The sequence below is a fragment of the Lissotriton helveticus genome, chromosome 9 (genome assembly GCF_964261635.1).
Source record: "Lissotriton helveticus chromosome 9, aLisHel1.1, whole genome shotgun sequence".
NCBI classification, from domain to species: domain Eukaryota; kingdom Metazoa; phylum Chordata; class Amphibia; order Caudata; family Salamandridae; genus Lissotriton; species Lissotriton helveticus.
In genome coordinates, this window is record NC_136070.1 from 31707413 (window position 1) to 31720960 (window position 13548).

General features: G+C 44.9%; 1 protein-coding gene across 1 annotated transcript in view; it reads right to left on the reverse strand.

The window, feature by feature from the left end:
* SCFD1 (sec1 family domain containing 1) overlaps positions 1–13548 on the reverse strand; it is a 459613-nt gene that overhangs the window by 401326 nt on the left and 44739 nt on the right. Inside the window, exons 2-3 of the mRNA XM_078659415.1 lie at positions 5293–5363; positions 822–910 (exon numbers count right to left, since the gene is read on the reverse strand). Of these exons, the coding sequence (XP_078515541.1) occupies positions 822–910; positions 5293–5363 (160 nt within the window). The remainder of the gene's footprint in view (positions 1–821; positions 911–5292; positions 5364–13548) is intronic.

Genomic DNA, 13548 nt, shown 5'->3' on the forward strand with positions numbered 1-13548 from the left:
ACTCAGTAAGAAGCTTTCCTGGTCTTACACAACAAGACAAATCCAATGAAGAGATGAGTGTCTTACAGTGGGAGAGCGCTCAACGTGTTAGTTCTCAAGCACAAAGTTCTCCACTGCACTGTCCGAGTACTGGAGACATGGCCCATCCAGCATGTCTCACGATGTTAGTACTGAGTTGTTCATGAACCTCTCCGGCAGCATCGTCGCCTCCCTTACTGTTCTATGGGTACCAGACATCTTCTGATGCTCCAGGACTAACTGACATGCGGGCATCTTTCTAACCACAATTTAATGCTGAACATTAAACACTGACATTACTGGAATATTCCCTCAAGCTGTCTGATCTCGGAACCTATTGCCTTCAAATAGGTCTCTAGGATAAGATATGCCAAACGATAACTGTTGTGACACCTCGCCTGAGTTTTCAGCTGTTTTACACAACAATAATTTGATGTGTCTTTTAGGGTGTTCAGAGCATACGTAAGCTTCCTCCCACACCAGCACAGCCATTATCAACCGTGAAAAAGAAATGAAAGTGGAAGCCTGAGAGTTCATCTTCTAGTCCTAACATTTAATAGTGGGTCAATATCCTAGTTGGCCCCATCAGAGGTGGACTGTTCTTCAAGTCAATACAGAGGTTTCCCAAGGGGATGGTGCTCCTAAAATCTAGCAGGGTTGTTGCAGATCTACAACATGTCACAGTCCTCTAGTGGTTATCAGGAAACCTCATAATTTCCAAGCACATCAAGCTGCTCTGATCCAAGATTCCCAGACTTTTGATACAAGCCCCACACTGCTCTTTCCCCCACGGTGAAACTCACAGGTGCAGCGTGATCCCCATGTCTCGGAGCTCCTTCACAGACAGCAAGGGTGAGATGATGTCTTGGCCGAAGCGATCGTAGATCAGCACCTGTGAAGACAAAGGAAGACTGAGGAGAGGGGTTCAAACCACAGCACCCCAAAGATTGAAACTGAATAGCCTCCTAATGGAGCTCTCGTGGCCAGGCTGCGCTCTATGAGACCGCACCCGCTGGAACTCAATGGCGCTGAGAAAGCCTCAAACTAACTCTACTAATATCCTGTTCAGTGAAACAAACTCTAGGGTTTTACAGAGCATTACACAGGATCCATGATTCAAATCCCATAGAAAGTGGGTCTACCATGCCTGACAGAATTCTAATGTACTCTATGATTTACTAGTAAAGCTGTAAAGTGTGACCCTCACCCTACAAGGTATCCCGGCACTAACAGAACAGTGAAACTACAAATATGAGCTAAACTACAATTCTGTACCAAGTCCTATAGACTTGTTCAGTGTCTAACCATCACCTTGAAGGCGACCCCTCTAGAGGGAATTGACTACACCGATGTGCACTTGCATGAAGCCATCACACGAAAGTACGCCTCTTCGTAGAACACCACTACATGCACATACCACTAGATCGAGTAGCACTACTTAGACATGAGATTTACTGGGATAGCACTACAATGGGACTGACAGGGCTCAGGGTAGCTTAGCATCATAGGTAAAGTAAGGGTAAGGTTTAAGAACTCAACTGACAATGGTACATGGGTTTTCATTATTATAAAAGGGCAAACTTGGTTTCGGGGTGTGCTAAGGTAAGGGTAAAGTTAAGATTTAGGGTTAGGTTTAGAGATGGGGAAGATCTCGTAGTACATTTAGGTTTAACACTAGCAGTTCTCAACTATGGGGTGACCCTGTGTTCCTCAGAATCTGGGTTATGTATAATACCACACAAAGCAATGGGCTCTGTTGGATTTACATACATTGCAAGCAACTGTAAATTAACTACATGCTAATTATATAACACAATGGAGAGGTGAATAAAAGATCAAAATGTATGGAAAAACGTTTTTAAGCAAATATATTATTTACAATAACATTGATAAGGGTGCTCCTTGGTTAGTGCACTGCTGCTCGTGCAAACTGTCAATCAGTGTATAATACACAACAAGGTAAATAGACAATCGCACACTGTTTCAAAAAGCCTGGACAGGGGCCAAAATTCATTAAAGTCCAATATTGTTGGATTGAGCATTATGTTCACCAAATCAATAGACCAACACAGTATTGCAAGGAATTCCATTGATGTTTTGACCCGCCAAGTGAAAGTGTCAATAATGCATCAACAAGGGGCCTTCATCAGGACAGCCGAAACAAACAGTTAAGTCATCTGCTAGGCAAACAGTTAGGTGCGAGCCAACAAGAGCCAAGTCTTCATTCTTGAAAGGACCACTGAATGGAAGACGTGTTATATGAGGACCCAGTGTGAAAGTATCTGGGCAGGCTCCATAGAGATGCACATAACCTGAAGAACATGCTCATCCTGGTCAGCTCTCGCTTGGGTGTCAGTCATGTAGAGCATTAACAATATTTTGCACTTGTCTATGGAGCCTGCCCAGATACTCTCACACTGGGTCCTCATAGCAAACATCTTCCAGTCAGTATTCTTTTCAAGAATGAAGACTTGACTCTCTTTGGCTTGCACAGTATTTACTTACTGTTTGCCAAGCTGACGACTTGAGTGTTCCTTTTGATTATCCTAATGAAGACCCTTTGTTGATGCATTACTGACACTTTAACTTGGCAGGTCGAAACGTCAATGGAATTCCTCAGCTGGATCCTTGCAATACTATGTTGGGCTATTGATTTGGTGAACATAATGCTCAGTCCCAACAATATAAGACTTTAATGAATTTTGGCCCCTGGTGAGGCTTTTTGAAATATTGGACAATTATCTGTTTGCCTTGTTGTGTATTACACACTGATTGACGTCGAGAATGCACAATGTCAGCAGTTTTGTGTGCTGGGGTTTCCAAGGCGGCTCTGGCTCAGAGATGCTTTTCATCTCATGTGAAGCTCAGGCCTCCTGTACGCCTTTCCACAAATACCACTCCTGCCCAGGGTTCTCAAGAGGATCTTGAACGACCGTTCCCAAGTCACTCTAATGGCTCTGGATTGGTACAGAGAGTGGTATCCTGAGCTGTTGAGCATGAGCATCCGCCCCCTGATCAGGCTGCCCCTTTGGGAGCATCTTCTGTCGCAACAACAGGGCAGGGTTCTGCATCCGAACCTGAAAATGTTTCGCTTTCATGGTGAATGAGTAGCGACAGTTGCCAGCTTTCGACATTCCGTCCGAAGTCTGAAATGTTATCTTGGCAACCAGGCGTCCCTCCACCAAAGCGGTATACACCTGGTGTTGGAACAAGTGCATGGCATGATGTACAGACAAGCCGACCCTCTTTCTGCACCCCTTTCCCATGTTCTATTGTTCATTCTTATTTTGGCAAAGCACCGCTCTGCTTTGGGCACTTTGAAAGGCTATCTGCAATCTCTGCATTTTTGTGGTTGCTATATTAGCCTTTCCTGTTCAGGCTCCCTATTGTACATAGATTTTGAAAGGTCTCTAACACTTGTTCCCACCTGCACCCTTCATTATGCCACAGTGGGACAACACTCTTTTTGGGTCCAGCCGATGCAGTCTCTCCCATTTTTTAGAGGGGTGAGGCAGCGTAAAAGATAGGCAGGGTCATGGGGTGGCCTACATGAAAGGAAGTGACCACCTTCCTTAAGAAGGAATGCTATAATCCAAAGGACCAGTTTGTCTGGATAGATGGTAAGGTGCGGAGGCTGGGATGACAGAGCCTGTAGTTCACTGACCCTCCGGGTAGACATTAGCACCACTAGGAAGGCTGTTTTTATGGTAAGGAGCCTGATAGGACAGTTGTGTAACAGCTCGAATGGAGCGCACATTAGAAACGTGAGGACTAAATTAAGGTCCCACTGTGGCATAATGAAGGCTACAGGTGGGAACAAGCATTAGATTACCCTACTTCGCCACTCTACTACAGAGCTATCCTGGTCTTCATCAGTGGAAACGTGGTGGTTCACCTGCCTCTAAACGATCTTCTAGTAAGGAGGGGCTGGTTCACCCTCTCTGCCAAATGGTGAATGACCCCCAGAAATAATAGGGACATGATGGCTTGCATACCGGCACAAGGTCAGAGACCAGGAACCAATGCTAGAAGTAGAGAGTAAGGTAGGATGGTAAGAGAGTTTAATTAGATCACTCTCCTCAAACTCAGTAAAAAAGCAATAATATGCAGAGCTTACAGGCCATTAAGGCACACATTACATTAATGGCCAATGTGGTTGCCACCAGGATCCCCCCGCTGAAGATACAGACCATGTATGTACTGCTTCTTTACAGAATGGGCTGTAACTTGTACCGATTGAATGATTGTAGAGTGTTATAGTTGATTAGTCGGTCAACAGTTTAGATGCATAAGAGCTTCCACCTCAGTTTCCTGGACCCACCCATGGTAATCAATCAAGTATCTGGGACTGGGAGAATATGTGCCGCGGGATCTAAGATATTCTAAGAAGATATGTAGGCATGATGACACTCTAGAAAAGCCACTAACACTTTACACAGATGGTCTTTGGACACAAACCACTGAACCCAAAACTAATTTGCTTGGGCACTGAAGTTGGGAACCAATTCAGCAAAACGTGGTTTGCGCATAACCTGGGGAAATCTTACTGCTCCGGGTCCACATCTGACAAGACATGTTCCATTTAAATGGACACCGGTTATTTAAAGTTGAGTATTAGCACATAAAGAATGAAGGTTAAAGACGTAATTCACATCTATGATAAAACCGTGGCATATCTTCTAGGCTGGAAGAATAACGAGGCATTGCTGCACCAGTTATGATGTTTGTTGCACTCCACTGTCTATTTGCCTTTGCAAAGCACAGGTGATGCAAGCTAGAACGGTTTTTAAAAGTAGGGACGATGGGAATGTTGACAAAACTCCAAGGATGAACAGGTCAGTTTGTAATGGTGACTTCAGTGTTTATGGGCACATTTTTAGAAGACATACACATTCCACATGACCTACACTCATTTATGGAAAATGATAGTAAGCCAGCGTACAAATACAAAATATCAACTAACCCCCAAAACGCTTAACTTGTACGTATTCCCATTACACTGTGCCAAAATAGAACCACAGCAGTTTGCACAATTAGAAGTTTGTAAACATGCCATTCAGGCGCTTGAAGTGAGATATCCATAAAGCGCTTGTATCTGGATCCACTGAAGATCCATTGATCGCCAATATTAACCACTACGTGAAACATATATTGATACAGTCATTAACAGCCTAGTTGATTAATTTCTGGATAATAACAATCTCATTGACAACGATTAGAAGGAAAACTAGGATGAGTGTGTGGGAGAGATTGAGCTGTGGATCCTGTTCTTACCTTCCATACTGGCTCTCCGGTGCTGTTCTTCACAGGCGGCACATTGAAATTTAACATGCGCTTCAAGGCCACTGAAAGACAAGTGAGGAAGCCATGATTTGGTTACTGTTGCAGAGGTTGGTTTGCCATATTTCACAAGAGCCATTGTACACCTAACCTGAAGTGGTGACACAAGGAGCACGGCTATCACAGCTGTCCTCTCTGGCCTCTTGGCCACTTGATGAATACACTGTGAGCCTCATCTGTTTAGTCCCATCTGACCCCTCACCCTGACTCCCAGAGTAAGCAGGCAGCAGCAGGAGCACACAAACCCACACCGCCCTTCCATCTGAGCTCAGCTTTCCACTGGTGGTCATCTAAGGGCAGGTGCAGGACAGTCCACTCAGTCCATTTCTACACAAATTCCTACCTCGAGCAGAGCTAGGAGAAGTCTCATCCTCCGCCTGTGAATGCCACTTCTGCGCTCTACAAGTCCCGCACCGGAATTTGTCTTATTCTAGGTGTGTCATTTACTGTTCTGTGGAAAAGTAAATTTTGCCATGTTGTATGTGCCTACGTGTTCCCCATCTTATGCTATATGTGCATGATCGATATGCATGTATCCCCCTATGATCGATTAAAGACGCAATTATAGTTGTGTCTAACTCTAGTATGCCAGTTTCCAGTCCTCGTGAAGACAACGAATATTAGGCCTATGTAAACCTATGTTGCCACATTTTACAGTGTGCACGTTATTTCATTGAATTGTCCCCGTTTCTAGGCCTCAAAAGGGCCCGGACTCAGATTCAGCTCCTGTCTCCCGAATCCTCTCCGAGGAGCGATACAGCCCCCACCTGCATCCCTGACCCTTCACTTACTTCCTGCCTCACAGTGCCCGGCCCGGCCTGGCTCTGCCTCCCAGTCTGCCAAGAGTATGTTATGTTTCTAGTTATCAGTCCAGCCCTCCTTCTCTGCATTCCTAAGCTACTGAATCGCATCAATAGTTTCCGTCATGGTCTAGCCTTTCTGTCTCCATATAAGAGAAATACTGTATTAATATTCATAGAATATTCCTCGCACACGCAATACATGTAGAATTATGCACGCACCAGTCTTAATGTCCAGTAGCCTTTGTCCTGATAACTTTTGGATTCTATCAACATGTACTCCAAACACCAGATACCAGATATGCCTTAGGTACATGTCGCTCTGACACTCCAGACTTTAGTCTCCTCTTCTAGCACAGAAGTCATAGCCCCCAGTTCTCCCTGGTAACACGTCAGACACTCCAGACTTTAGTCTCCTCTTCTAGCACAGAAGTCATAGCCCCCAGTTCTCCCTGGTAACACGTCATTGCCCGTTTGCGCGCACCACTAGGTTAAAGGTCCCGGCTGCTCAGGTAGCCCCCTCCATGTTTCCGCCCCATTCATGACACTTCTGTTACGTTTACATCACATGTCTATGTTTACGCCCTGTACACGCCTTCTTGTTACATCATTTTGCCCTTATCTTTTGCGACTGTTACGAGTAACGCCTACTGCTACGCCTACTGTATTGAATGTAATGTAATTGTTTTAGTATATATACTTATGCATGTTACTTTTCGGGGTGCAGCTGCCGTCCCGTGCTTCCAGGCTGTTCTGTCCTTTTCCCTTATGCCTGATTAAAGCCTGAAGACTCAAGATACCTCGAATCCTGACTCTTATTTATTGAGCTATCTGTTTTATTGATTATACTGAAAAATAGTACCGGTAATTAATTATTTATTTACCACATAATGGCGCCCGAATAGGGACTTGCCCTTTCCCCACGCGCCGGAGAAGCCACGCAGGCCCCCTGATCCTCTGCAGCCGTGACGGAACCATACCGTGCACGTGCAGATATTTCTGCTTCAAGTATCCCTCAGGCCCACGGAGGAGACGGAGGTTGCGGTCCAGCGTCCAGACGAGGCGGTGAGGAACGCGGCGAGTCCCGACCAGAGCCCAAGCCGAGAGTTCAAGGTCCGAGGTATCCGGAGGCCCACCTGTAACTGAAGTCCGAAGTTCGTAGTCCGTCGTCGTAGCAGTCCAGTCCAGTCCGAGGCTTTCCGTTCTTGCTGCCCGGTGAGTACCGTTGCTGGGGTAGTATCTAGACAGGGTCCATTAATTTGTCTCTGGTCCGTGGGTTTGGGTACACAGATCCAACACGAAGTGTCCACCTAGGTGGATGCGGGTCCGACGTGTCTCTTTATGAGACCGGTAAGTTTCGTACTGTTTAGCAGTGCATCTAGTAATTCTAGTAAGTTCTGTTCTCGAGAAATTCATGTGTTCTGTTCTCAGTATACCAGGTAATATTCTGTCCGAACTGTTATTTCAAATGTTATTTAATGTGGTTTCAATGTCGTGGTATGAGTGATTTGTTTTTCCAGTCATTATTGTGTTTATCGTGTATTGTATTGTGTCCAGATTCCAGCCTAAACTATGCCTCTATTCTCGAGGTTACGTCAGTTAAAAACCAGAAAAGGTCTGCTCGAGGAAGCAGTTCCTGTCCCGCCTAGGGACAGTCCAGGTCCTTTTATGTATCATAAGCATGGCTTGAGTGCCATATTATATCTAGATTTATGGGTGGATTACACCAAGGAATTAGAAGAGAAATATAGATGGCCCATGTCAGGTACATGGGATGCCGAGTGCATCATGCGAGTAGAGGAAGCATTATGGAAAAAGAAATCCAGACAGTCCCAGAAAGATGCCATCGAGTTATGGCGCAAAGAATCTCATAGAAGAACCGAAAAAGAAATCAGAAAAACAGAATTAAGTAGGGAATCCTCAGAAAAAGCCCAAGAAAGGGAACTGATCGAAGTAGGTGAACGAGTTAAAGCCGAACAGTCAGACAGACAGAGAAATGCCCTTATTAAGGGTATGTATCCTCTTCTTGCCGAGGGCTTGCCAAAAGCAACCCCGGAAGCACCATGTAATTTTCCGCCGCCATTAGTTCCGATTAAGCTACGTCACAAACCGACCGCAGCTGATATTTTTCTTCCGTCCTATTTGGACGACACAGTCCCAGAATATGCAAATCCTGCCCCGCCAGCTCCTGTAGATAATGTAATTCCTGTTCCTCCAGCCACCGGGGCACCCGTTACAGCACCTGTTACGGCACCCCCGGTCCAGCCTACAGTACATGTACCCGTTACATCAGTCACTCTGCCAGCACGTACAATACCCGTTAACGATTCTAGTCTAGGGGCCACGGGGGGGAAGTCCTCCTGGAACCCCTCCTCAACACAGACGTCTGACACTTCTCGAGCTACATGAACGAGCGTTACAGCGTTCGCCCAAACTCCAGTCCGTTGCAGATATCAAGCGAGCCCTTACCGAATGCCATTATGATCCAGTCCCAGGCGATGATGATATGGTCCTGTATTCATTGCGTGTAAGACGGGTGACCGAATATTTGGACACCCTGCCCAATATGAAAGGTTATCTAGACAGAATTTATCGTTTTATCCGTACAGGAGTAGATCCAGAAAGTATTGGCGACGCCATGGTTCAAAGAAAAGTCGAGATCCAGCTCATGCTTTTAAAGTTTTTAATCAATTGTTTAATTAGAGAACAGGATTATCCGGATAAAGACCCGGAAGAAATGAAAGTCCTGACTAGGTGGAGTGACCACATAGCCGAGGGAAGACACAAGACACAGAACTGTATAGAGAGTATGTACAAGAAGATCCGTAGGGAAATAATAAAGTTACACGAGAAACGAGAAGCAGCACAAGTAACCGAGAAAGAAGACGACTCTTCTAATGAAGAGGTAGCCGACGAGAATCCCTCCAGAATAGCGTATGTAGGTAGAACTAGACTTCCCGACCGACATTCACGCCTAGAACACAAGAAAGTTTTCCCTCCTCCAGTACCAGAACAAGGTTCTCTTGAACAAGTATTCCAAGCTACCGATCACATTCTGAAATCACAAATCGGTTATAGTGAGCTTAGTACAATGCATGAACAAGAACTAGCCCGATTAGCAGTCCGATGGACTACTGATTCTACCACTTTTCCAGATGAAATAGTGGCACAAATGTTTCTGAAACTGCCCCCAGCCGAACAGCGACTGGTGGGTATGTATATGATCCAGCACCTCATTATACTGTATGAGGGACAGCATTCTGATCCAGGTCCGTTACATGATGTTCTGAACGAGTTACTCCAGTATAGATGGAGAGGTTTAGGTACTGATTTAATTAGTATCATTCTAGAACAGCGCCACAAATATCGAACGTTTTTGAATCCGCATTTTGTTCATGTCTCACCCCCAGAAAGTAAACCATTTTACATAGATAGACAGCATCCGTTACGAGAAGTACACCCAGTTAGGACAACGGGTGGTGATCTAGAACGAGTATTTGTTTACACCCCTATCACAAAGATGGAACTCTTAGAGATGAAAAAGTTAATTCCCTGTCACGACAAAGATCCAGCAGGGTTCCATCGAGAATTAAAAGACATGCTCCGTATGGGAGAATACACGTATCCTGATATCATTAAAATGTTAAAGGTCCTGTTGCCCGCAGGGGTATATGAAAAACTCAAGGAAAAGGAATGGGAGGTGGGAGAGAAAAAGATTGATTGGACAGCTCTAGAAGCTGAAGATACTTCCCGAGTACCAGGTACCGGTCTTGGGGGTAAAGTTAAAGAATTGCCCGAGTTATTGATACAGGTTCTGCCAAGGTTACTAGCCACGAAAAAGGAAGATTGGGATGCAATCTCAGCTTGTAAACAGAAACAGGATGAAGACACTAGTGATTTTTATTCTAGATTTGAAAAATGTTTTATTATTAACAGTGGTCTGAAAACAAGTAGTGAATCGTACCCTCATCTTTTTGTCACCAAACTAGTCGAGAATTCAAGTCCACAAGTTAAAAATCGAGTATTGAAAGTCGAAAGTAGTTGGCAAGCTAATACTCTGTCACAAATGTTACAAATGCTCCAGTATCACCAGAACAGAATCAGGGAAGAGCAAGAACACGAAAGGAGACGTATGAAAGACACGAAAATGAAAGTATTAGTTGCACAATCTATTCCACAAGACAGTCAGAAGAGGGGTCCGAATTAAGCCAGTCATCCTGCAGCTCCCGTTAAAGGGACTTGCAATTACTGTAAACAGCCAGGTCATTTTATAAACGAGTGTGCAGTTCTGAAACACAACATAGCTACTGGTAAAACTAAAGAAAGACCACGTCCGCCTAGACAAGAACAAGTTTCACAGACTTCCCAGTCACCACAGAATGCACAACAGACAGTTCCAGCACCGCAGCCTATCGCTGCAACACAGCATGTTACACAGCAGATGTACCAGTATGCTCAGACAGAGTATCCAGAGTATCAGCCGTATTCATGAAACAGCCTAGAGAGGGAGGTAGGCTTGCCTCTCATCGAGATACCTGTAGATCAAGAGGGTCCCTATGTACACAGTCAAGTATTAGGGAAAGACAGAAAGTTTCTGATTGATACAGGGGCAAGTAGGACTACTATCAGTCATGACGAGGTTCCAGGGCTCCGCTCTCAGGCTCTAGAAATGTTTCCCTTGGATTTTCAGGAAAGCCGATTGTTAATGAAATTTCGAAACCAGTTACTCTAGAAGTTGGTCCATTGTCCCGAACTACTGATCTGTTACTCACGAAATCATGTCCAGAAAATTTGTTAGGCATCAAGACGTTAAAAGAATTAGGTGCAGTAATTTGCTGCTCCCCAGAAGGAGTCCGTTTGTTTCTCAGAGACTTTAAAGGTCATTATGTATTACGTGATTTTGATCCAAGATTATTGAATGTACCACAGCATTTATGGGCGCAAGGTCCAACTGATGTTGGCTGTATGCATATCACACCCCATCGTGTGACTCTCAAGCAAGGTATAGTTTTGCCACGAATCAGACAGTACAGATTGCCACCTGAGGCTGTAGCAGCCTTATCCAAGATTATTGACGAACTTATTGCTCAAGGAGTGGTTGTAGAAACTGACTCCAATGTATGTAATTCTCCTATCATTCCAGTCCTGAAACGTACTGATCCAAATGCACTTCCAGTATATCGATTAGTGATTGACCTTCGAGAGCTTAATAAATGTATCATACCCCAGTACCCAGTAGTCCCAGATATTTCATCCCTCTTGACAGCCATTGATTCCGAAGCCACGTTCTTCACAGTTATCGATCTCAAGAACGCATTTTTCAGTGTCCCCATACATCCAGATAGCCAGTACCTTTTCGTTTTTTGTTTAAATGGAAGAAGCTATAAATTCACACGAGCTCCTCAAGGTTTCACAGAAAGCCCTAGCATTTATAGTCAAGCACTTAAGAGACAACTAGACAATATTCACATGCCAACTGACACTGCCCTGCTCCAGTATGTCGATGATCTACTGATCACAGCCCGTTCTGAACGTGACTGCGAGCGAGCGTCGCTTACAGTTCTGTATTTTCTGGCCGACCAGGGGCACAAGGTGTCCCCTTCCAAATTACAATTCTGTGTCCAGCAAGTGGTCTACTTAGGACACTTACTGTCCAAGAGGGGTAGGCAGTTGACACCTGACCGTATCCAGTTAATAGCGAGTCTTCCACAGCCCAAGACACAGAAGGAGGTACGAGCTTTTATTGGCCTCACTTCTTACTGCAGACAATGGATTCCTCAGTATGCATTTCTAGCCAAGCCACTGATACAGTTAACGACACAGGAGGCAGCCGTATCGACTGTCCTCCCTTGGACCCAGGAACATACACTTGTCTTTAAGGAGTTAAAGAAAGCCTTATGTCAAGCACCTGTTCTAGCAACACCGAACTACAGTAAGTCTTTTACACTTTTTGTCACAGAACGTGATGGTACTGCATTATCTGTTCTCACACAAGATCAAGTAGGACAATACAAGCCCTGTGCTTATTTTTCGAGCACATTAGATCCAGTAGCCCAGGCTCTGCCTGCGTGCCTCAAGTCAGTTGCAGCCACAGCTCTAGCGATCAGACAAAGTGATTCCATAGTGTTAGGACACTCCCTGACAGTACAAGTTCCACACTCTGTGGAAGTTCTTTTAAACCGAACCCAGACTCAGCACTTGACGATTGCACGTTTAACAGGTTATGAACTGACACTATTCCAGCCACACATAGAAATCAGACGCTGCAACATTCTAAATCCTGCTACACTGTTACCGTCAGTCACTTCAAATCCCGCCACGCATGACTGTGTGGAAGTTGTTAACACTATGACTAAGCCAAGACAAGACCTGACAGATATTGCATTACCTAATCCCGACCTGACACTTTATGTGGATGGTTCATGTATGAGAACAAGTACAGGAGAACTAGTAGCCGCGTATGCAGTGACTACTGAAACAGAAGTTATAGAAACACATCGTATTGACACCCTGTCTGCTCAAGCAGCAGAGCTAGTTGCTCTGACCCAAGCCTGCATACGTGCCAAGAACCTGAAAGTAAACATATATACAGATTCACGTTATGCATTCGGAGTCGTACACGACTTTGGAGTGCTCTGGCAGGAGAGAGGTTTCATGACTTCTCATGGAACCAAGATTCAGCATGGTCTCCTCATTCAAGCTCTGTTAGATGCAATACATTTACCGACAGCTATCGCTATCATGAAGTGCAAGGCACATACGAAAGTCACTGATATCATTTCCCAAGGTAACGATCTAGCAGATCGAACAGCCAAGCTCACAGCTCAGACTCCAGACATTCCAGTTAACACGACACAGACACTCACTCCAGATCAGATATGACAGTTAAGGACCCTACACAAGATGTCATAGACATACAGTTACATGCTACTCCCGATGAAATCAAGAAATGGTCCGAACAAGGAGGGGTCCAGACAGATCAAGGATGGTTGACGAAGGGAAAAGCCACATGGTTTCTCCCCGACTCTATGGTTCAAGTCATTATCAATACCGTACATAGTCCGGCACATCTAGGAGAAAAAGCTATGTTAGACAGTATTCAGAACCTTTGGTTCAACAAGCACTTACGAGCTGCAGCCAAACAGAAAGTCCGTACCTGTATGATATGTTGTCAGTTCAATCCAGGTAAAAGTGTCCCGGTGGAACAAGGTGGATTCCAACCTCCTGACCACCCTTTTGAAGTCCTCCAGATGGATTATATTCAGATGGAGCGATGTCGAGGTTTTAAGTATGTCCTCGTAGTTGTATGCGCTTTGTCCAGGTGGACAGAAGCATATCCAGTTCCAGATTACACAGCTGCGACCACTGCCAGGCAGTTGGTTCGTGAATT